The sequence below is a fragment of the Mustela nigripes genome, chromosome 6, assembly GCF_022355385.1.
Source record: "Mustela nigripes isolate SB6536 chromosome 6, MUSNIG.SB6536, whole genome shotgun sequence".
NCBI classification, from domain to species: Eukaryota; Metazoa; Chordata; class Mammalia; order Carnivora; family Mustelidae; genus Mustela; species Mustela nigripes.
The window spans coordinates 112,965,504-112,988,132 of record NC_081562.1 but is presented as its reverse complement, the minus strand read 5'-3'; the positions used below and the strand labels follow the sequence as shown (position 1 = coordinate 112,988,132).

At 48.6% G+C, this 22,629-nt stretch overlaps 1 protein-coding gene across 5 annotated transcripts in view; it reads right to left on the bottom strand.

The window, feature by feature from the left end:
* The window catches only part of FBH1 (F-box DNA helicase 1), a 47,831-nt gene extending 25,376 nt beyond the window's left edge, over positions 1 to 22,455 (bottom strand). The window contains exons 1-8 of one of the 5 annotated variants that reach the window (XM_059404023.1): positions 22,358 to 22,455; positions 11,917 to 12,072; positions 9,374 to 9,975; positions 5,394 to 5,524; positions 5,153 to 5,288; positions 3,287 to 3,477; positions 717 to 809; positions 264 to 355 (exon numbers count right to left, since the gene is read on the bottom strand). In XM_059404023.1, coding sequence (XP_059260006.1) covers positions 264 to 355; positions 717 to 809; positions 3,287 to 3,477; positions 5,153 to 5,288; positions 5,394 to 5,524; positions 9,374 to 9,975; positions 11,917 to 12,072; position 22,358 — 1,402 coding nt within the window. In that variant the 5' untranslated portion in view covers positions 22,359 to 22,455. The other 4 variants (XM_059404024.1, XM_059404025.1, XM_059404026.1 and 1 more) reach the window with 4 other exon arrangements.
* Positions 22,456 to 22,629: the final 174 nt, after the last annotated feature.

Below are 22,629 nucleotides of genomic sequence, written 5' to 3'. Positions count from 1 at the left end.
AGGTCCAGGGATCACGTCCCGCATGGGGCTCCCTGCTCAGCGGGGATCTGGTTTCCCTCTGCTGCTCCCCCTCCTTGTGCTCTCTCTCTCTGACCAATAAATAAAAATAAAATCTTTAAAAAAAAATAAAAATAAATTATTTAACTGCAGTAGTTGGACAATAGACCAAGGTAAAGAAATTCTGGCAGGGAGCAGGGGAAAGGGAAGCAGGGGTGAGAGGCACGAACCCGGCGCCCCAGTGCAGGAACGGTGAGCTCCCTCACCTGCAAACGCCATGATCTTTACCACCTGGAGAGGTTCCATCTTGTGGCTCAGAATCAGCTGCTGTTCATGTGTAAGCTGGATGGTTTTCTTGCTGTAATCATTATAGAAGAGAAATCAGAAAAAACAAAGGAATTCCAAAGACCAGGTGACGGACTGTCACAAAGCAAACAGGCAGACTGGAGGAAATTAACCCAACAAAAGGCCTCGCCTTGGGGTGATAAACATATTCCAAAGCTAGTTTATGACGTTGGTTGCACACGCAATAAATGTACCAAAAATCACTGGACTGTACAATTAAAATGGGTGAATTTTATGTCATGTAAATTATACCTCAATGAACTGTTAAGACAAAACACCCCTCCTCTGTAAGTATAAGGAGGAACTGAGAATAGAAGACAAAACACACACACACACACACACACACACACACACACAAGTCCCTATACACATACCCTGGCCAAACCGATGGTTCCTCTTTAACTTCTCTGGCCTGAGGACAGGAATTCTCCTGAAGATACAGGCAATAGAAAATGTTGTAGTGAATCCTAATAGGGAAAAAGCAGATTTAGAGATTTTCAAATTAATTAACAATCTCTATCCTGTTTTCTCTCAGATGTATTTGGACTCCTTACCATTTCTAAAAAGAAAATAGCTACCACCATTTTATAGGGGAAAAAGAAAAAAAGAAAGAAAGAAAAGATGTTAAATACACCTAGAGCTGACCAAAGCCCTCTCGGAAAGCCCAGCTCTGGGAAGGTGCCTGGCTCCAGTGTGTAACGGCGAAGGAGAGAGACCAGGACATGCTGTCTGGCGACCAAAGCACTAACTGTAACCCTAAGAGACAAACAATCACAAAAGCAGCAAGACCGGCTGAAAACAACTGCAAATTCTACTCAGAGCAGTGCGATCCTTGTTCGAAATCACCTTAATGTCACCGTGTCTTTCTCAGACTTCTTTGCCCTGCTCTCTGCTTCCTGTAAGGTGATGACTGGAGTAGATGCATGAAGAACGTTCAGTCTTTAAAGGTCCCAAAGGAAGGATGTTACACAGAGAGCAAGATGCGATTACCAAGGACTGGAAACAGAATGGCCTCCAAGCCACCGAGAGGGGCCCATGACGACACGAAGCACTCAGCAGCGGCCCCGGAAATGGGCAAGCAGCCCGCTACATGCCACTTCGAAGCTCTCTGTGTTCACACTGACCCCAAACTCTTCCCCCTCCATCACCAATCACCATCACCCTCCATCACCAACCGCCCAAATTTAGCGCACCGCTTCCCATCCCCAGAGGGAAAGTGATCTCTGAGCACCATCAAATACCTTTAATGACACAACACTTCTGTCTCTGGTCATATTACCTCCCAGGTAAAGCAGGAAGAAATTCATAAACACAATAAAACCCAATAGATCGTGCCCTCCACTCCTCTTCTCTGGATGGAGAGAATCTGCAGGTTCTGAATCTGCACGTAAGAACGTTATTCACCACGTGTGTACTGTGTTGTACCAGTTAATCCTAAATCTCCTTGTCCTGTGCCTCAATGCCACAGTAGGGATACAACGTGACTGGCATTTAATAAACTGAAATGTAACTCAGAAACACAGCAAATACTCTGACATTTCTGGAGCACGTGTGTTCCACCCTTGAACTCCAGCAAGGATGCCTCGGCCACAGCTCATGGGGTCTCCCCAGCCATGCATCCCCCTCCAGGGCTTACGGATTCCAGAGAAAGGAAATCTCCCCGGGACTTCTGCTTCCCAGGACCGGCTGCAGTAGCACACCGCCCATCTCCAGGCGGGGGATTAGGGCGCCCTGACAGCTGCCCTCCACAGCCTGGACTTCATGCTGACCTCTCCCCAAGGTCCACGTCAGCTTTCCTCGTCTGGCCGCTGCCGGCCTCACCTAACTGTGGATCGTCTCCCTCTTCTTCACCAGTCTCGCCACAACAGACCGCTTCTCCTCCTTGGATATATTACATTCATCCCCGTCTTTGGACCCTGAAATTATCTACTCCTTCTGCTAAAATGCTCTCCCCTCAAATCTTAAAATGTCATTTTATTCATCTTTTTAAGATTTTATTTATTTGAGAGAGAGCGACAGACAGCACAAGTGAGCACGAGGGAGGAGCCAAGCAGGGAGCCCGACGTGGGATCACAACCTGAGCCACCCAGGTGCCCTTCCTCCCCCAATCTAACGCCGTGCTCCCCACCTCCCTTGCCCACTTCCCCCTTCTTTCTCTCTGAACCACTTGTCACTCACTACAATGTTCTTTTGAATTTTTTTTTAAGATTTTATTCATTTATTTGACAGAGAAAGATCACAAGTAGACAGAGAGGCAGGCAGAGAGAGAGGAGGAAACAGGCTCCCCGCTGAGCAGAAAGCCCGATGCGGGGCTCAATCCCAGGACCCTGAGATCATAACCTGACCTGAAGGCAGAGGCTTAACCCACTGAGCCACCCAGGCGCCCCACTCACTAGAATGTTCTTATTCAGCGTGCTCACTCTCGCAGTCCCTGTCTGCTCTCTCTGGAACACAGTGCCCGAGGCCTGGACCAGCGGCTGACACGCAGCCTCAGATCTGACCCTCCGCCAGCTGCCCTGTGCACGCGAGTGAAACCACGACGGTCACTCTGAATGAACCACCTCCGTCTTAGAGACGGTGAGGCAGGCGAGACTCAGCCATAGTGCTTAGCTCCCCCCCAAAACAGAAATGGAGGAACCGAATCTTAACGCTTCCCTAGGAAACTGAGGCCACACAGCAAGGCAGAAGGCTCCTTTTAGCCAGGGGACTTCACGTCAGGCTTCAATAGCCTCGAGCGTCCACGGGCCGCAGCGCTATTTCCCAGCGGGGTGGCACTTCGTATCCGCAGAGCATGTCCGACCCTCCCAGCACCTGCCGTTCACCGTGTGGACTTGGGGTGGGGGACCCTGGGAGAGCCACGGCGTGCCCGGGGCTAGAGCTGGGCGGCGCAGACAGCGCGGGCCGTGGCCGCGCCCGGGCCTGGCTCTTCCTCCCCCCGCTTTACCGGTTGCTGATGTTGATCCCCTTCTCCCTCATGGCGTAGAGGAGCACGGCGAGGCAGTACAGCGTCTCCGTGATGTCCGGCACCGTCACGGTGGAGCTGGGTCTCCGGAGGCAGAAGAGCAGCTGCCGGATGTCGTTCACGCTGCTGGACAGGAGGACGATGGCCGCCACCAGAGCCCACACGTTGACACCCTATGGAGGGCGGCAGACCGGGCAGGGAGAAAAGAACACGGTGAATGAAAACCCATCGGACAACCAGCGAGAAAGCCCAGGCTCGGGCGGCCTGGGCCGAGTGCCAACTGCCCGCGCGACCTTCAGAAACGTCAGCCTTTCCCTTCACCCTGGATTCCTTTCTTTCATCGCTTCTGGAGTCCTTTGTGTCTTCAGTTAAAAAATATCAATGAAGGATCTAACAGAGCACCGGCCTAGAGGAACACCTAGCTCCCAACGTTCGTCTCCGAGTCGGGGTGAGCTTTCCTGTCCAAAGCGACTCGACGGGGTCCGAGAAGCTCACTGCGCAACTGTGCCGGCCCGGGAGGCCAACAGAGGGGCGACACAAAAGACGACAGTGGTCTTTCAGGGACAAAACCAAGACTGACAATTCCCTGGCATTAAGACATTAATCTACTACTTACTTCGTGTTATTATTTGTTAATTATGTTTTAATTAATACAAATTCGATGTTTTAACTAACATTATGTAAATGACTGAAAATGTCTTATTATGGATCTGTTTAGCATACTCCGTTTAGCAGTATCTAAGAAAATGTTCAGGAGCACAGAAATAGTCCAATACTGGAAAAGTATCTTTCTCATTCTTCACTTTACTACAAGCATCCCGGTTATAATTTCAGGGTCCTCTCACTCCAACCATCCTGTGAAAGAAATGACTCCCCACCACCACCAGCAATCACGTCACTAAAGGCAGAAAGAGCAGAACACACGGCTGGATTGCCAGCTTTCTGCAGGCTGCAGCCGGGCAGAGGGTGTACGGAGCTTCCGAGACAAAACGGAAGAATCCCTGATCTAGATAAGAAGCCACAAGTCCCAGTGAGGTACAACTGACGAGTCACTGAACCTTACCTCTGAAGCTATTATCACACTGTTTGTTAATTAATTGAATCTAAATAAAATAAAATTTAATTTAAAATAAATAAATAAAACTTTAAAGAATAAAAGGTCATCTGTCATATCAACACCCAAAGATACAGAAATGGTGAGCATTTCAGCATCTTTTCATCCTATTATATATAAGTGGTATATTTTGTAAAAAAAAAAAAAAAAAAAGAGGCTGAGTCAGGAAACTGGAAACTATTTCTAGCTTCCCAATGACTCATGAGTGTCTGCAGGAGAACCTTCATTTCTCTGATTCTTTCCAATAACCCACCTATTGACAATGGAATGGGCTCCCGTATAAAGAAATCCTTATTAATCAAAGCTTTTAGAGACCAGACAACCATTCTCTGTTGAAGATTCCTCCACAGAATGGGAAACTGGATTAAATGCTTTTTAAAATCCCTTGCACACTGAAGAATCTATAACAACATGGCCTGTTATTTCCATAACGGGACCAATGACGAGATTAAGGCTTCAAAGCAGAGATTAAAGGAAGACTTTGAGGAGAGCCTGATGGCACAGTCCGTTAAGCCTCCAGACTTTTGATTTTGGCTCAGGTCGGGACTTCAGGGCGGGGAGATGGAGGCTGGCGTCCAGCTCTCTGCTGGGCATGGAGCCTGGTTAAGATTCTCTCCCTCTCAAAAAAAAGGGAAAGAATTTGAAAATAGATCTAAAATGACCTTCAGCCAGACTTCATCTCCACTAGTCTTTCTGGAAGAGAAAGAGAGTGGCGTTGGCCTGCAGTCACTCACCGTGGCCGCCACGTAGAGATCCGGGAGGTGCTGACGCACGCAGGCCTCTGCCTCAGGAAGGAGGAGGTGATCCCTCAGACTCCACAGGGCCCGTCCAGGGTCCACACTGGGGGAGCATTTACTGGTGGCTGCATAGCTGTACGACAGTCACAGCAGAGTCCGTGAGAAAGCTGACCCCGAGGGCTAACAGGCGGGAAGGGACTGGAAACTCCGTCTTCCGCCCCGGAGAAAAGCCACTCACCGAATGAGGTTCAGCACACACAAGTCGGACTCTTTCTCTATCCCGTAGCTCAGCAGGATGCCGTCCACTTTGCTCACAGCTTGTTCCTCATTCATCAGGTAGCGATGATACAGCTTTTTCCAAGGAATGAACTGAAGGGGTTTAAAAAAAAAAAAACCAGAATAACATGCAGGCAGCGGCTGTGAGAGCAGATTAAGCCACTACTTATGGACGACCTTCTGACACTTGAAACGCACTTACAGCTCACAATTCCAAAGCTGAGCAAGGAGGGTAGAAACATTACACACGTTTTGGCTGGAAATGAGGAGAACTGGGTCTTGGTTTTGGTTCCAACACTAACTTGACACAGAATCTGGGAAAAACTAGTGCGATTTCCCTGGTCAGGACACTGACAGCTCAGCATTTCAATGAAGATCAAATAATAGGAGAACCGTAGCTGGGACACCTGGGGGGCTCAGTCAGTTAATTGTCTGCCTTCGGCTCAGGTCACGATCTTGGGGTCCTGGGATCAAGCCCCACATCAGGCTCTCTGCTCAGCGGGGAGTCTGCTTCTCCCTCTCCCTCTGCCCCTCCCCGCTGGTTTAGGCTCTCTTCTCGCTTTCAAAAAAAAAAAAACAACCCTGTGGCTATACTAGCATCAGACAAAAAAAGGCTCTACTTTGAAAACTATTCCAAGAGAAAGAAGATTATATAATAATAAACGGGCCAACGCACCAAGAAGGTCTAATAATCATAAGTATAAATGTACCAAGTATCAGAGCTCCTCAATGAGGGAAGCAGACACGAAACCAAACAGAGGAACAGACAGAAACATGAAGTCCCAGGAGATTTCAGCGCTCCACTTTGAAGAATGAACAGAGCCGTCAGACAGAAGATCAATAAGGAAGCAGAGGATATAAACAACAGTGGACCAAGCGGACCTAACAGACAGATCCGGAACATTTCACTGCACAGCAGCAGCATATACAGCCTTCTCCAGTAAACATGGAACACCCTCCAGGACAGATAACATGCTAGGCCACAAAAACAAGATGAAATCAGAGGGAGACAAACCGTAAGAGACTCTTGACTCTAGGAAACAAACTGAGGGCGGCTGGAGGGGAAGTCGTTGGGGAGACGGGATAACTGGGGGAGGCGCATGTGCTGGAGTGAGCACTGGCTAGTACGTAAGACTGAGGAGTCACTGACCTCCACCTCTGAGACCAATAATGCATCATATGTCAACTGAATTTAAGTAAAATTTTTTTAAAAGAAAAAAACAAATTTTAAGACATTAAAATTGTAGAAAGTATCCTTTTTGATCACTATCCCACAAGTATGTGGAAATTAAATAATGCTCTTAAAACCAGTGGGTCAAAAACGAAATTAGAAAAGACCATGAAACAAACGAAAACAAAACACACAGCATACCAAGACTTAAGGGGATGAAGTGAAAGCCATGCTCAGAGACAAGTTTATAGTTGTAAACACCTACATTAAAGAAGAAGAAAGACCACAAATCAACAGCCTAACTTTGTGAGGTCCCTAGGTCTTAACTAGGTCCCTAACTAGTTAGGGACTAGAAAAAAAAGCTAGCAGAAGGAAAGAAATAATAAAGACCAGAGCAGAGATAAATGAAATCAAGAAGAGAGAAGCAGAAAGAAAAAACCAAAAAAACAATGAAACTAAGAGTTGGTTTTCTTAAAAGATCAACGAAACTGACAACCCTTTTGGTAGACTAAGAAAAAAACAAGGAGATTCAAATAACTGAAATCAGAAATGAAAGGTGGGACATTACAACTGATATCAGAAATAAAAGGACATGAACCAATTGGACAACCTAGAAGAAAAGACAACCTACCAAGGCTGACTCACGAAGAAACAGAAAATCTGAACACACCAATAATAAGTGACTTGAGTTGGTAACCAAAGGCCTCCCAACCAAGGAAAGTCCAGGACCAGACGGCTTCACTGGAGAATTCCACTGAGCATTAATTCTTTCAGAAGAATGAATATCATTCCTTCTTAAACACTCCAAAAAAAACTGAAGAGGATGGAGGACCTCCAAACTGATTCTAGGAAGCCAGCATAACCTTAGACCAAAGTTCGAGAAAGATACTAGAGCAACCAAAGGGAAAGGAGAGCTACAACAGATCACCGGAAATACGTACGAAGCATCCTTGTTAAGCGACGATGAAAAACAGCCTCAGTCTAACATTTCAGGAGGTAAATATGAGCTGGAAAAACTTGCCCCAGATCTTCTCAAGCAGAATGGAGAAAACTCACTATCCCCATCTGTGACTACTCAGGTCACACAGGATGCATCTCAGTTCGGTGGGTAGAAATACTATGACACAAAACAGAGGTCACACCCAAAGGCAGAAAGGCAGTTCTCAGAAAGTACAAAACAAGACCTCAAGCAAAGAATGAAGCAAGAGTGATATGAAATTTCATCCAAAACCCTTCATTTTTGTAAGAAAAATGTATTGTCTTCATATGTCCATCTTGCCCTCCATCCCTAAATTTTTTTAAAAGATTTTATTTATTTGAGAAAGAAAGAGCATGTAAGAGAGGAGCAGAGCGGGAAGGAGCAAGAGAGAGAAGACTCTGTGCTGAGTGCAGAGCCCAGTGTGCGGCTAGATCCCATGACTTCGAAACCACAATCTGAGCCAGAACCAGGAGTCTCAGACACCCAACCAACCAAGCCACCTAGGCGCCCGTCCATCCCTAAATTTCTAAACTTCACCATATCTGAAGGGAGAGTTTATCTTCATTTCTAGGGTTTATCCCCAGTGGCTAGTTTAAGGGATATCGTAAGCCAAGCAGAACATGCTCCCAGCCCATGGGTTTACCCTTGAGCCCACAGCTGGGAGGGAAGATATGTAATCGAAGACCAGCAGAAGGGCAGGGTGCCAGAGCAGTGAGGGAATGGACTCAGCACCAGGAAGTCTCTCTCTCTCTCTCTCTCTCTTTTTTTTTTTTTGGAAGATTTTGTTTTTTTAATGGACAGAGGGAAAGAAACAGTGAGAGAAGGAACACAAGCAAAGGGAGTGGGAGAAGGAGAAACAGTGCTAAGCAGGGAGCCCAATGCAGGGCTTGATCCCAGGACCCTGAGATCATGACCTGAGCCAAAGACAGATGCTTAATGACTGGGCCACCCAGGCACCCCAGGAAGTCTCTTCCAAGAGCATTGGCTGCCCACTGTATCAACGGCCAAGAGGGACACTTAGGGTGATTCCATGCAAGACTCATTTATGCATCACCTACTGTATATAAAAGATCATGAGGCACAATGGAGAGCTCGAAAACAAATAGGATCGGCAGCCTTCTGTCCATGAGCCAGTAATTTCAAAGGAGAAGGAAGGTGGGCACCTGGATGGCTCAGTCAGCTAAGGGTCCAACTCTCGGTTTCAGCTCAGGTCATGATCTCAGGGCCATGAAATCAAGATCCTGCTCGAGATTCTTTCCTCTTCCCTCCAACACACACTGTCTCCCTTTCTCTCTCTCAAATAAATAAAACCTTTAAAAGGAGGCGGAAGGTTCTCCAAACTGTAATACGGAATGGGATAAGCTTCAAACAGAGGGAGAAATTGCTACAAAAGCACAAGGAAGAGAAAGGGAGAGATTCTACTTCACTGCCCGAGGAACAGAGCGAAGCCTTGAAGACATGAGATGTCAAGAGAGATACGGAGGGCCCGTATGGGGTGGGCCGGGGAGCGGGCTAGGCCAGCCTAGACAAGGGGTATGCGGCCTACGGTCGGGACACAGAAAATCCCTTGTGGTGGGCAGAGTACAGGGATATGCTGGGGAGTGGGCAGTGAGGCTCTCAGCAAATCCTCAGGCAAACACGGAAAGCCGTAAGGGCCTCCAGGGAACTCAGGTATTATTCCCGAGGCGAACGGAAACTACCATTTCTGGAGGAACGTTAAGGCCTGTTGTGAGCAAAGCTAACCTGTGTGCTTTCCGAGAAAGCACCGCGGAGCCACGAGCGGTCTACGTACCAGTGGGTCACTGATGATATCTCTCCAAAGGTGGCACACGAGGCTCACGTTCCAGTAGAGATCCTCCACGGGGAGGAAGGCGAAGATGTGCCGGAGGACCTCATTGGGCAGCCTCCAAATGTGGCTCTGGGCTTCCTGGCCAGGCAAGGTCCCCAGAAGCCCATAGTAAGAGTCAGGAATGGGATCAGGCCCAACGTCCTCCACTTCCTGGCTGGGTTCTCCGGACTCCGCAGAGCGCCATGACAGAGAGTCCTTGGTTTCTTGCCTGGCTTCCCTGGGTCTTGCGCCCGACGGGGACAAACGATGCCGTGCAGTCTTTCTAGAAACCCCGTCCCACTGACTGGCCCCTGTAGCTTGATTCCTGTCGTCCTCAAAGGACCGAGACCGCTTCCTTGCAGGCAGAGCGGACCCCGCCACGCCCAGTCTTGCTTCTCCATCTTCCTCCTGAGGCAGGGCACAGTGGTTCTCTGCAGCAAAGATCATGTCCCCCTCCGAGTCCTTAGAGGTGTCCTGGCCCACAGAACTGCTTTTGGCCATGTCATTGATGCACCGCTGCCGGGCGGCTGGGAAGAACTCAGTGTTGTACCCTTGACATCCTTGGCCTGCACGGAGAACCCAAACACAGTGAACAAGATAGGAAGGACCGCGGACCCACCGCTGAGCCACAGGAGGGACGCTGATTTTAATTATGTACATTAACAGAGAACAGAGACAAGGACATAGCTACCAGTCAACTAATTTCATATACAGATCTTAATCCAAAAAGTATTTATATCTGGCTCTATCACGTACTCAGACACGTGCATGAAGAGACAGACACCAGTCTCCAGATGGCCCGAGGAGCACGGTCTACTTTGCAGTATGTACAAACTGAACACCCGGACGGACAGACAGAAGGTCAACAACTCCTCACACAGACACACCCACTTACAAGAACTCACTTCTCCTGCCTCACTCGTACAACACAAAATCTAAACCCGACAATGCTTCAGGTTCTCAGGATTCAGGAAAACCTACTCTTTGCCTCAGTTAAAACCCTTATGACTTATTTTTATCTCCTCCTGTGAAGCTGACACAGTCACTGATTTTAAAATAAGAAGAAGGGAGTCAGAATTCTCTTCATAGGATGCAGGTGGTACCTAACCTGTCCACACGTTGCTTCAATGGGCCTTCCTTCGGCACCCGGGATTCTGAGACAAACAAAGTGAAACGGCCTGTGCGGTCCCTGATCTCAGACTTCCAAGCACTTAAGGGAGTTCAAGTGGTGATTTCACACAACACCACTGTATTCTTACACCCTATTGTACAATGCCAGTCAAGTGTTTAAGCGCCTTATCAATATATAACAAAAGACACGGCTCCTGCCCGAAGTGGCTACAGCTGGAATTCTTACTGTGGAAAATAAGAGAGGGGAACAAGACTAGGATTAGCCTCTAATAGAATTCATAGGATTCAGGATTTTTTCTATGTTAGAGGGAAAAACTGTAACTGGTTCTAGGGCAATTTGATAGAAGCCCAGGGCTTGGAGGCAGGAGGCGGGGTGAGATCCTGATACTCTCTAACTGTGGCACTCGATGGCCCCGACACCCAGGGAGCCTGCATGTCCTCCGGGCCGGGACTCCACACGGAAACGTGCACACACTGACCAAGTCCTTGTCAACGAACTCACAACACAGAGAAGCTGCCTTCTACACACAGAACAAACAAAACACTACCACGGAGTTTAAAACTGCCTCATACATGGGTTACAGTAGTTCCAAAAAGTGACAAACACATATTACGATAATTACAGATGACTAGGTAAGATCTGAGTTGGATTCTGCAATTAAATATATTGAAGGGAACGAAGGCAATCGGGACTCTCCCGATGGGTATTACTAACAAAAGGAGGAATTCGTTTGGCACCTAAATGGGTAATAAGAAAAACCAAAGTCCCAGAAGTAGAATTTGCATGTAATTAATAATAAATACCACGTGACAGCAAGTCCAAGCTTGCGTCCCTAACGTAACAGGGAAACTTTTCACGGCACGTGCCTGAGTGATGGGTCAGAAAACGGAACTCAAGGATAGTAACGTGACGCTGGATGTTCCAGCTGGTTTGGAAGAAGTCACACCTAAAGGCAAGGAGAAGGGTTCCTGCAACAGGTGGGCACGAGGTGACACAGGGCACAGTCGGCCGTGAAAGCACGGCATGGGGGCATTCTGGAGAAAACTAACGGCACGGAAAACGAATGGGCTCAGTGACAGACCACTGGAGTAGGGGCATCACACAGCTCTAGGGCGGACCATGACACTGGTGCGGGTCTCCCAGCGCACTGTGGTAAAGCCAGCCAATGCAACTCGTTCTGCCACGTTTCCCTGGGGCTTTGGCCAACCGCGATCAGGGATGCCATTTTCACGGAAACTCACACGTCATGAAAAACGTGTCCAACTATGGCAAGAGGACTAAAAATCACAGCAGCAATATTTACAAATACCAGGAGAGAGTCAAAGGTCACACACACTACAGATTCAGAAATGCAAGGTATTTTTGGAAGACATACCCCTAGTCCCTCTTTTTGCTCTGGGTCTAGGATAGAGACCATGGTTCGGGTCTCTGTTGGTCCATCTTTGACAGAAGGGCTGGGTCACAGCCAAGTGACTCCGAGCCAAATGCTGGCAGTCGATGGCTGTAAGGTGCTTCCGCTTAAACCGTCTCACTGTTTGGTACCAACGGGCAGAAGAAATGGGACACTCGTTAGTCATGACCAACTCTCCAAGGGAGCCAACAGCTTATACTTCATTTTCAGGAACCTACTGACCGTGGACCACCCCAGCCTGCCCTTGCCTTCTTCCCTAAATTCCTACCCACTTTTAGTCATTTCCTAGTCTCTTAGCATCTCCTTAGAATTTAAAAATCCTAAAATAAGATTCCAAAATGATTGTTTTTCTTTACTAAACCTCCTAGAAGCCCTGATCATGAATGTTTATTCAAAAAGGGTTACCACTAATGCTTAAGTTGGGATCCAAGATCTTTTCTCTGACTTTATCCAGGCCATTTATGTTCCCACAATAACCGTAAGTATTTCAGGGTTGGCTTAGCTTTGCAAAAATAAACTCATTCATCATCCCCGGTATATACTAGCTTCTCCAGGTCTCAGAAGCACAACGCAGTGACTAATGAACAGTCCCTATAAAATCCCAGAGGGCCCCCCCATGTACGCATCTCAGATCCCAGGGCATCTCTGTACTGGCACTGATGTAAGCGGACAGGACTGATGCCCCCAAGTAGAAGAGAATCAAATCCACTCTCGAGGATCTTCAAGAGGAGGAATTTTCATACCCTCCCTTGGCAACGCATTAGAGCAGCAACTGTACCTAGAATTCTGTCTCAAGAGTACCGACATATGTAGTTTTATATTCATCATTTTCTATCAGGTAATTCCTTTTCATATTTAACCAAGACTTCATGTTTCTGTATCTGGGAACACATGTACGATCTAGCTACCTCCTTATGGCATTAAACAGAACGGTTACACTACATGTTCAACATTCTGAACAGTCACACTTAAAAAAGAAAGCAAAAGTAAAGAAAGGACAAGAACAGCTATAACAGAATCCGAGTCATCCTTTACAGAAGGCGGTCAAGAAAGAATAAAATCCATTCCTGTCAGTACGACGTTTTCGCAAGTCCTAAAAATACCGGAGCCAACGCCAGTGTCAGATGCCGGAATCTCACGCAACATTTCAGCACGAAAATGTCTAAAACCAAGTCATGGATGAGCATAACCAGCACAATTTACTTTTTTTTCTTTTTTAAACCATGAACCCCCTCGGCCCTTAGTTTCTTCAGAAATGCTCCTTCCAAATTTCAGCTCATTCTTTCAAGGTTTAAACAGAAGTTGTAGAGAAAAAAAAAGTCTTCATGATATTTTAAGACTTTAAAATAATGATGCCTACATGCAAAAATAATTGTACAAGCCCCTCTAAAAGAATGCTAGAGACCCTTCTACTACGTGAATTCAGAAACTAGAGGCAGAGACAGAACCGTGCAGGGCCAGAGCTGTTTCTACAAACACGGCCAGAGGGATCAAGGCAGCAAGCGGAGCGAGAGGAAGGGGCCCTGGTGTGAGCCCTTCACCCGCCACACGGCACCTGCTGTACCCACCAGCTCACTCACTTCTCCAAGACTCAGCGGCACTACAACGCTTAAGTGAGAAAATACACCCAACAGTCCCTGAACTATAGAACCCCACCCAAATACACCCCTCTGCTCACTCTGCTTAACAAAGTTTAGATATGACCAGTTTACGGAAAACACTAAAATAACTTTCAAATTATAAAGATGCCACCTAATGGGAAGACATGAAATGCGTCAGCAATCCAATCTCACAGTCACGTCTGTATTCCCGGGAACGTCTTTAAAAAAAAAAAAAAAAAAGTAATATATCTTAATTACTTACTATGAACTGAAAATATCCCCTCCAGTGTAATGGTTGGTAACTGATTTTTCTGTTGCTGTTGAACACATTCCTTGACCCTAAAAACGAAGTCTTATTCACACTTAAAGGGCAAAAAATGAATGTGCACTCTGTCTACACTAGAAAAATAAAATGTATTTGAAATTTTCTACATTGAAGAAAATAAGCTTAAACTCTATATAAAAGACACAACTTTACCACTTCTGCTCCAAACCCCTCGTATTACAAAGTCAACAACCTATTTTGCCTGAATGGGGACCGGCGGTCAGAATGGCAAAAAGTTGTAAGGTAGAGCTACAGTGACCCTTCCAGAATACCGACAAATCCTGGCCCCTAATTCGGGTGCTCCAAGTGCACGCGGTTCAGCTTACAGCAGCAGCTGCAGGATTCCAACCAATAAACCCACTAACACTGTAGATCCCAAATACGTGCCTGGTCTTTGCTTCTATGGCTCTTCAAATATCCGCAACTATTTCAGAACTGGCAAACAGAACATCTAGAATTAGAACAGGAGATAGGAGCAAAAAGCTACTAATAGGCACTTATTTAAGGAAGGTGAAGATCTAGAGACGCCGAGGTGGGACTCAGGTCATGACCCAGGCTCCTGAGATTGAGTTCCTGGTTGGGTTCCCTGCTCAGTGGGGAGCCTACTTCTCCCTCTCCCGCTCCCCCTGCTTATGCTTTCTTTGTCAAATAAATAAATAAACTCTTAAAAAAAGAAAAGAAAAGAAAAGAAAAGAAAAAAGGTGAAGGTCTATTGCCAAACTGGCCTGGAGAGGAAATCCCATCCTGGATAAAAATCACAAAGGAATAGGATTAACATCAAACCACTCAAATTCATACTTTTTGATCCCAGGGCCTTGGGGCCAGGGCAGACCTGCTTAGCTTACTGGGATGAGTCAGGTAACACAAGACGTCTAAAAGGCAACAGAGACATAGAACCAATGGGAACACTGGGGTCAGTCAAGGTTTTAGATGCCCACCCAAATCTACAATATAGCTCTAAGTTTGGCTGTGGCAAACTGTTAAACAGGACAGTGGCTGACAGCAGATGTGTACAAAAGAAGTACTTCTTCATAGAGTTGCCACGCACCCTAGAACTTTTTCTGTGAAAAGTACATAAGAATGGCTTTATCCCACCCAATCCCAGCCCTCCTCAGCCAACCATCCGTCAGGGCGATGCGTAATGCAAACGTGGGCGGCCCTGATAACGACCACCAACTGGGTGGGAATGTCTTGACCCCGCGCCCGGCAGTCAGCCAGCCCATGTCCTCCAAGCAGATAAGGTACTCTTCTGTCTTTCTGACTGGACCCTGTGAACACAGCACAGTACTGGACACACGGCACCTGCGGAGCCAACACTAAGTGGAGAAGAGAGCAGGAGTGTGGCAAGGCTGGGTGGCATGGGACCCCGAGCTCCAGACTGCTAGGAATTTGCTGTAGAACTCCTTTCAAGGGCAGACCACACGAGAGAGAACATCAAAAACACCCAAAGGAATTATTTTTGGAAAAGTAATTATATGGACAAGGTAGACTCTTAACTTACATATTTATTTTGCAAAATACATCAGAATCTTAAATCTCTGTTGAGAAGATGCAACGTTTGCAGAAATCTTACAAAGAAAAAGGCATTACGGGAGTGAGCAGAACTCAGAACTCGGCTTCCAGAGAGTTCGAGTAAATTCCCACGGGTTCTAGCATGCAGCCATCCCGGAAGGAGCTAAGGGTAAGAGCGGAAGGAGGAGGGCCCCCAGGCTGAGCGATCTGGCTTCTGGGTATTGTCGCCTGAAGCGATGTCACCTCAGCCACCTGTGACTGCTGACCTGGGAGGCAAAGTTACCATTTTCAATGGATTTCCATATCAAAAATTACTCTTCCGACTTCAGCAAGAGATCAGAAAAACTAGACTGCATTTTATCTGACTCTCAGACCTGAGAGATGAAGTGCTTCGTTCACTCAACTGGGAGCCAGAGCCCTGTGTCCGTCTGCCTCCGGAGTCACACAAACCACGGAACTGTGGTTCGATTCGTTCTCTGCTCGGCAGGTGTATTCAACCCTTAAAGCCTTGATTCCCTTATCATTAAAGATGGGGACGACCATAACCCTCCACACTGAACTCACAGGACAGCCGAGGCTCAAATGAGACGATACAGAAGAAGATACTCTGTGACATCCGTATCGAGGCTGACAGAATCGCCCAGCTACGCTGTCAGAACGACACGTCCGCCCCACTAGGCTCGGTGTCTCCTTGAAGGCATATGAGTTTTATCTTTTTTTTTTTTTTTAAGATTTTATTTATTTATTTTTCAGAGGGAGAGCAAGCACAGGCAGACAGAGTGGCAGGCAGAGTCAGAGGGAGAAGCAGGCTCCCCGTGGAGCAAGGAGCCCGATGTGGGACTCGATCCCAGGATGCTGGGATCATGACCTGAGCTGAAGGCAGCTGCTTAACCAACTGAGCCACCCAGGCGTCCCATGAGTTTTATCTTAACAGCATGAATGTTCCGGTAAAATTTTTAAAAAATAGTACAGCAAAATGCTAACCACCCTTCTATTCTCATGAACATACTTTTAAACCAACAGTTCAAGTGTAATGTCATCGAAACAAAGATGCACAAATGCGAGGTCCTCCTCCCCAGTCACCCGGACCACGGACCACGCAGCATCCCTCCTTCCCCTAAATGCCAAGTGCACGGAGTCTCACGGGCACATCTGTCGCCGCTGGAAGCTCTCGGGATCCCTTCGGGGACAAAGCGGGCTCCGTGGTCAGCGTGCGGTTAAAGGGACGGCGAGAGAGCAGGGTCCCTCGTGTGCTGAGCCGCGCGAGGCCCGGAGGTGTGGATGTCCTCTGTACCCTCTAAGAGACTGTCCCACGGTGACTAACAGAAATGTGTCATCCCCCTCATGTGTCAGGACTGGAAAAAACTGAGGACACATGAAAGCCATTTGGCCAAGCAGAACTGTGCCCGTTATCACACTGCTTTCCCCGTGCCGGCTTTCTCACAGCAGGATGTCCCTGCGACCCCCGCTCTGCTGGGCCCCCTTTCAAAAACCCATAGCTCGGCAGCCCAGCACAGCCTCGGGTTCCCGCCCTGTCTGACTTCAAATGGTGACCGCCTGCAGTGATCATTACCTGGGACGCATCATCGAGTCTTCCCCTCGAAGACCAGCCGATGAGCGGCCATCCCATGCGGCCCCGCCTCCAGGCCACCCTGCCTTGGCAGGCCCTCGGGCCCAGGACTCCCCTGAGCCACAGCTATTCTCAAGCGCTCCTGGACCAGAAGGCCCTAGAAGGCTGGGAATGTGTCTCACCACATTATCCCCCAAAGCTCTTAAGATAACACTTTGCAAGTCACAGAGCCTGAGGCACCTGTTGAGTGGGAAGCACAGTCAGGATTCCTGGACTCTGTTCTCACCAGTCAGCTTCATTCCAGAATCGTTACTGCAAAACAACTTACAAAACAAGTCACAGAAAGTGAAACGGAGCGCTCTAGGTTTTGTGGCAAAGACACACAGCAGGCCTACATGTCTCTGGCCTGACGAGTTAGGAGGTCACTGACAGAGCTCGAGCCAGCGGCATGCGAACAAACAGACTGCTGCCGCTTGCAGGCCTGGCCCACACGTCCTCTCGGGCTTGTTCCTCCATCCTCTGACCCCCTTCCAGTTAACAGGAACTTGACCCCCCCGGGCATCCTTAGAGGCCCCACATTCAAAAAGGAAGCACCTCCAGCTGCCTGGGTCCTTGGATTACTGCTTCAAAGAGGGTCACTCCCCCCCACCCACACACACACAACCTGGAGCCACCTTAGATTGTCCTGACCTGGAGACATGAACTTTGATGGTCGTTACATGTTTGACTCTATCTGCTACTGTAGCCAAGCCTTCTCCAAGCATTCCAGGATCACTGGAAATTGGTACCAAGTTAATGTCTTTCTTCCCCTCTCATTGCTAATCAGAATTTCTAACGAAACGTCCTCTAAAACTTACAGGTTACAGACCTAAACAGACAGGATGAAGACAGTAAGAACAAACAGTTCCTAGACAGAAAGACTGTTAAGTAACTGCTTAAAAAAAAAAGAAATCGGGGAGCCTGGGGGGCTCAGTCCATTAAGCATCTTCCTTTGGCTCAGGTCATGATCCCAGGGTCCCGGGATGAGCCCCCCAGCAGGTTCCCTGCTCAGCTGGGGGTCTGCCTCTCCCCCCCCCCGCCTGCCATTCCGCCTGCTTGTGCTAGCTCTCTCGCTCTCTCTGTGTCAAATAAATAAATCTTAAAAGGAAAGAAAGCAAGAAGGAAGAAATCAAGGTTAACTGTCTAGGACAAAGTACCTGACCAGACAGACTGCTCCTAATAAGAACCTCAAAAGGCAGTTTTGCTAACTCCCTTCCTGAGTCACCTAACCTCATCTTGTTAGTTCTCCACAAGCCTCCCGCTGTTCTCGGAGGGGCTCTGCGAAGACAGATGGTGGGCACTTTCCCTCTAGGGTTTCCTATGGAGACAGCAGTGCGGGGCAATGTAGTCCAACACCGCAAGGATCCAGGTGCTTCACAGGCCGTAAGACCTAAGGGCCCAGTTTAACCAGTTAATGTGTTATTTCCCAACTTTAGCCCTGCAGAAAGTACTCATCAATCCGGGAAGCCCTCTGCGGTAATAAAACACCCTGCCTGGCTCTGAGATGCTTGTAAACAATTACCTGCAAAACTGTGTATTTAATATGCGTCGTATGCAAATTATATTCCTAGAGTGTATTTTGCTGTTATTATATTATCATCAACTGTCTGTGTGGGTATTCACATGTCTTCCGCTCTGGACTGAAAGCTCTGTCATCCGGCAGGAGTGAAGGACTCACTCAGCCCAGCACCCAACACACCCGGTCACTGGTGTTCAGACGGACAAGCGAGCGCCACACTGCTCCCCTGCTTCCCTCCACAGAAGCTGGGTTCTTCCATGGGTTCTTCAAAACCCTATACAACCTGACAGCTCCTTAGTGCCTCATGGCTCCCGGAGCTCCTGTACACATCTTCCCCGGAACCTACTAGATCCCACGACTGGGCCATGTTAGAACCACGGCTCATCGGAGGTTTGCTTGGGGGTGATGGCACTCAGAGTTTCTGACTCCCCACAGGCAGAGTTCTTTCTCCTGGAACATTCCGCCTTCCATATCCAGAAGCTTTAACGCAGCCTCTGAAAACGTCAGGCTTCATTTCTAGGTCACTTTTTCTCATTGCTGTGAAATGTCATAACCGAAGACTTAATAACAAGCCAGTATTTAGAAACTGTCACCGCAAGGAAAATCATCACTAACTCCAATAAGCTCAAAATGGAAAAACTTCAAAATATCGCGTCCCCATGAGCACTGCAAGAAATAAACGCAGAACAAAGATGCTGTGGTTCCAGCTCCCTTGATGGAGATGCCTCCCACGGCCACATCCTGCTTGTCTAAAAACCCCAAAGGCCTGGCCTCGCAGGCCTGATCTTCCTCAGATCGTCTAACCGCTGCAAACGCCCGCTCCTCCTGAAGACACAGCATTCGCTTAGAGCACACAAGGACGGAGGTGCGGGCTTCTCACAAGGATAAGAATGGTGAAAAGAAAGGAAAAACAAGAAAATGTTACTTACAACCTAGAGTATACTTTTATATATTTGAAAGGCTTGTCCTTCTGTCAATTCCACATTCCACTTTTAAGTTGTTACGATATCGCAGATTCATTATAAACACCATGAGGGCTTCCTCTCTTGGTATCTCTGATGTCATATGCTGAACACTCACTAGCACACCAAACGGCAAAGATTTTGCCTGCCCATGAGGCGGCAAGCAAAACATTCACAAATCACCAAAGATCAGGCAATCTATATGCTACACAGATACGCACAGAAAGTGCTGAGAGTAAACACAACAGATTAGGGACGTTGAAAAAGACTTCATGAGGAGTTTAGCCTCAGAAGACGAGTAGGGTTCAGTAAGGCAAAAGAAACACTTAAGTACAAAATACAGAACTAGCACAGCACTGGTGCACTGGAAAGTCGAATTTCATTAGAACAAGAGGTTCACAGATTGGGGACAAGGCTGGAAAAGGGATCTGAAGGCACAGATTGTAAAGGTCCTTAAACAGAGCAATACAGACACCGTGGGCTTTACCATGTAGGCGACTCGGGGCATCATCTAGCTTACCAGCAGTGCTGACACAGGAGTCAGACTCACTCCGCAGCGGTCTTCCTGGGAGCTGGGTAGGGGATGGGTAGACGCAGAGACCGCGAGGAAAATCAGACAGAAAGTCACTTCCCAGACCAAAACGAGAGTTGGGAAAGGTCTGAGAGCCGCAGCAGCAGCAGAAATAGAGAGAAGGGAACAGGAAGATCAACACATCTTCTTCGACAAGACTGAAAAGGACGATGAAGAACAGTGACAAAGGTAAGTGACATTTCTTGCGGGAACCCAGAGGTCACGTCATTAACCACATGAAGGAGTCAAAGACAGACAGCGTTTTTGTTTTACTTGCTCTTTCCTGGAAGGGGAAAATGAACACTTCCGTGTTTTGAAAGCAGTTGTTTGTTTTGCTTCATTTTAAATTTATCTGTGGGATGCCGAGTTAAGCTCCAAGAAGAACTCTGAAATAGGAGACTGGTCCTCAAAAAGCACATGAGTGACAGGTGAAGCTGTAAGATGCTGGGAGAATAAATTTCTAGGAGTCAGTGATTTCCATGCCAGAAGGGCCAAGACAGACTCCAATTCCGTTTTCAAATAAAATCCACCTATGAAGGGTAGAGGGATATGATAAGCAGAGAAAAGAGGACAGCAGCAAAACTGAACTCACAGTCCTATGACCGATACCAACAGTGTTCACACACTCCCAGACCACAAAACACACCAACAATCAGGACACCGACAACCGTAGCTGAATGCTACAGGAACACAAAATACAGTGTATGAGAAAGGAGAGAACACAGCCACGTAGCAAATCTCAATGCCAATACTGACTACCCGAGCCATGAGACACTAAACGGCAGACCACAAATTCCAAAAGCCTGCAGAAAAGAAAGAGGCAGCCCAACTGGGAAATCAGCAAGACCCAAGCACAGCTCCATCTGTCAGCTCACTGTACAGATTCCTCCCCTCCACACCAAGCTTTTGATCTAGAAAAACCACAAGGGCCGTGGTCAGACGCGTATATGTTACCATCTAGTTATCTCAAAGGGGATACAGAAGCTACGTTCCTAAAGAACTCGGGAGAGGATTTTCACGGAGGGTACCAGGTAAGTAACCAAGCACCTGGATTTGAAGTATCCTTATCGTGCACCCATGTGTCCCCGTTTTCTTTTTAAAAACAGGGAACTTGAGACATAAGGCAAAAAAAAAAAAAAAAAAAAAAAAAAAAAAAAGGCGGGTTCTTTTGTAATTAGGATGGGGCTGGGGGCATGAGCCGTAAAAAAAAAAAAAAGAAAAAAATTACAAGATGCTCAGCTTCCACTGGCACCAAACGAACAGCCACAGTAAGAGCAACGTTGGGCATGTTCTAAAACTCCACACATTTCGAAATACCTTTATGCCTACCCTTCGCTGAAGTGGCAAGATATAATGGAACAGTAACTCGGGCAAAGCTGATACTGGACCCAGTTCGGTCTCCAGTGCCTACCTATATTACTCAGTAAATTGGCCAAATCCAGTCCGCTCATTAGTGAAATGAGCTTGTTTGCATGGGTCCACACCAGAGGCCCCAGCAGGCACACACTGGGTGCCACCGTCCTTTGTTCCAGAGGACTCTATTACCTCTAGCTCCACGGGAAAATCCCTAACTTCTGGAGGCATCCATTTCCCTGCCGGTAATGATGCCTCGCAGGGCTGTTTGCAGATTAATGAACGACTCTGTAAACCGTACGGCGCAACACAAAACGTACAGCCCAACTGCTTCCCGGCCTGGTCAACTGTAGCAACTTCGGGACTGAAACCACCAGGGGGTCGGAACGACTCGCACCCGGTGAGACCCGGCTAAGAATTCAGCCCCTGCCCTGGTCCCTCCCGTCACCCCGTTCAGCTTGCTGAGATCTCAACGTTCTCTGCACAAGCCAAGCTCCAGGCCTTCCCACGTCGCCCTGATTTTCTGAATAGTCCGAGAAGGGGGGACTCCGATGAGGGAGTCGGGAGAGGACACGATCGAATGACTCGCCCAAGGTCAAGACACCGGGGCAGAGAAGGAAATGCCGGCTTGTCAGCCACCGGAGGCCACGTCCCCCGCGCCTCCTTCTGCAACCGACGGGGAACGAGCCGCTCGCCGCTTCCCCGGCCGCAGGACCCCCGTGCGGGGGCGCCCCCCGCCCGCCTCCGTGCACGCCCCGCCGAGCCCCTCCCGCCCGGCCGCCCGCGGCGGACCCGAGCCCCCGCACCGCGGCGCTCGCCCCGGGCCCTCACGCCCCCCGCGGACCTGCTCCCGCCGCGCGAGCCGGACCCCCGCTCAGGCCCCCGAGAGCCTAAGTGTCCACACGGCAGCGCCCCGCCCGCGCGCTCCCTGCCACGTCCGCGGCCTCACGCACTACGGCGCTCCGAACCGGGCCTCCCGCCGCCGCCGCCGCCGTCTCCGCCACCGCCGCCGCCGCCGCAGGGCCCCGGCCGCCCGGCCTCCCAGTCCCAGCGTCCCCAGGGCAGCGCCCGCCCGAGCAGGCCGCGGACTTCCTCCGCCAGCTCCGCCCTCGCCGCAGCCCCGGGAAGAGCCCGCCGCCAGGGCCGACGGACAGCTCGCACGTCCAATCGGAACGGCACGCGCAGGGGGCGTGCTGACGGACTGCCTCAGCGACCAATAGGAGCG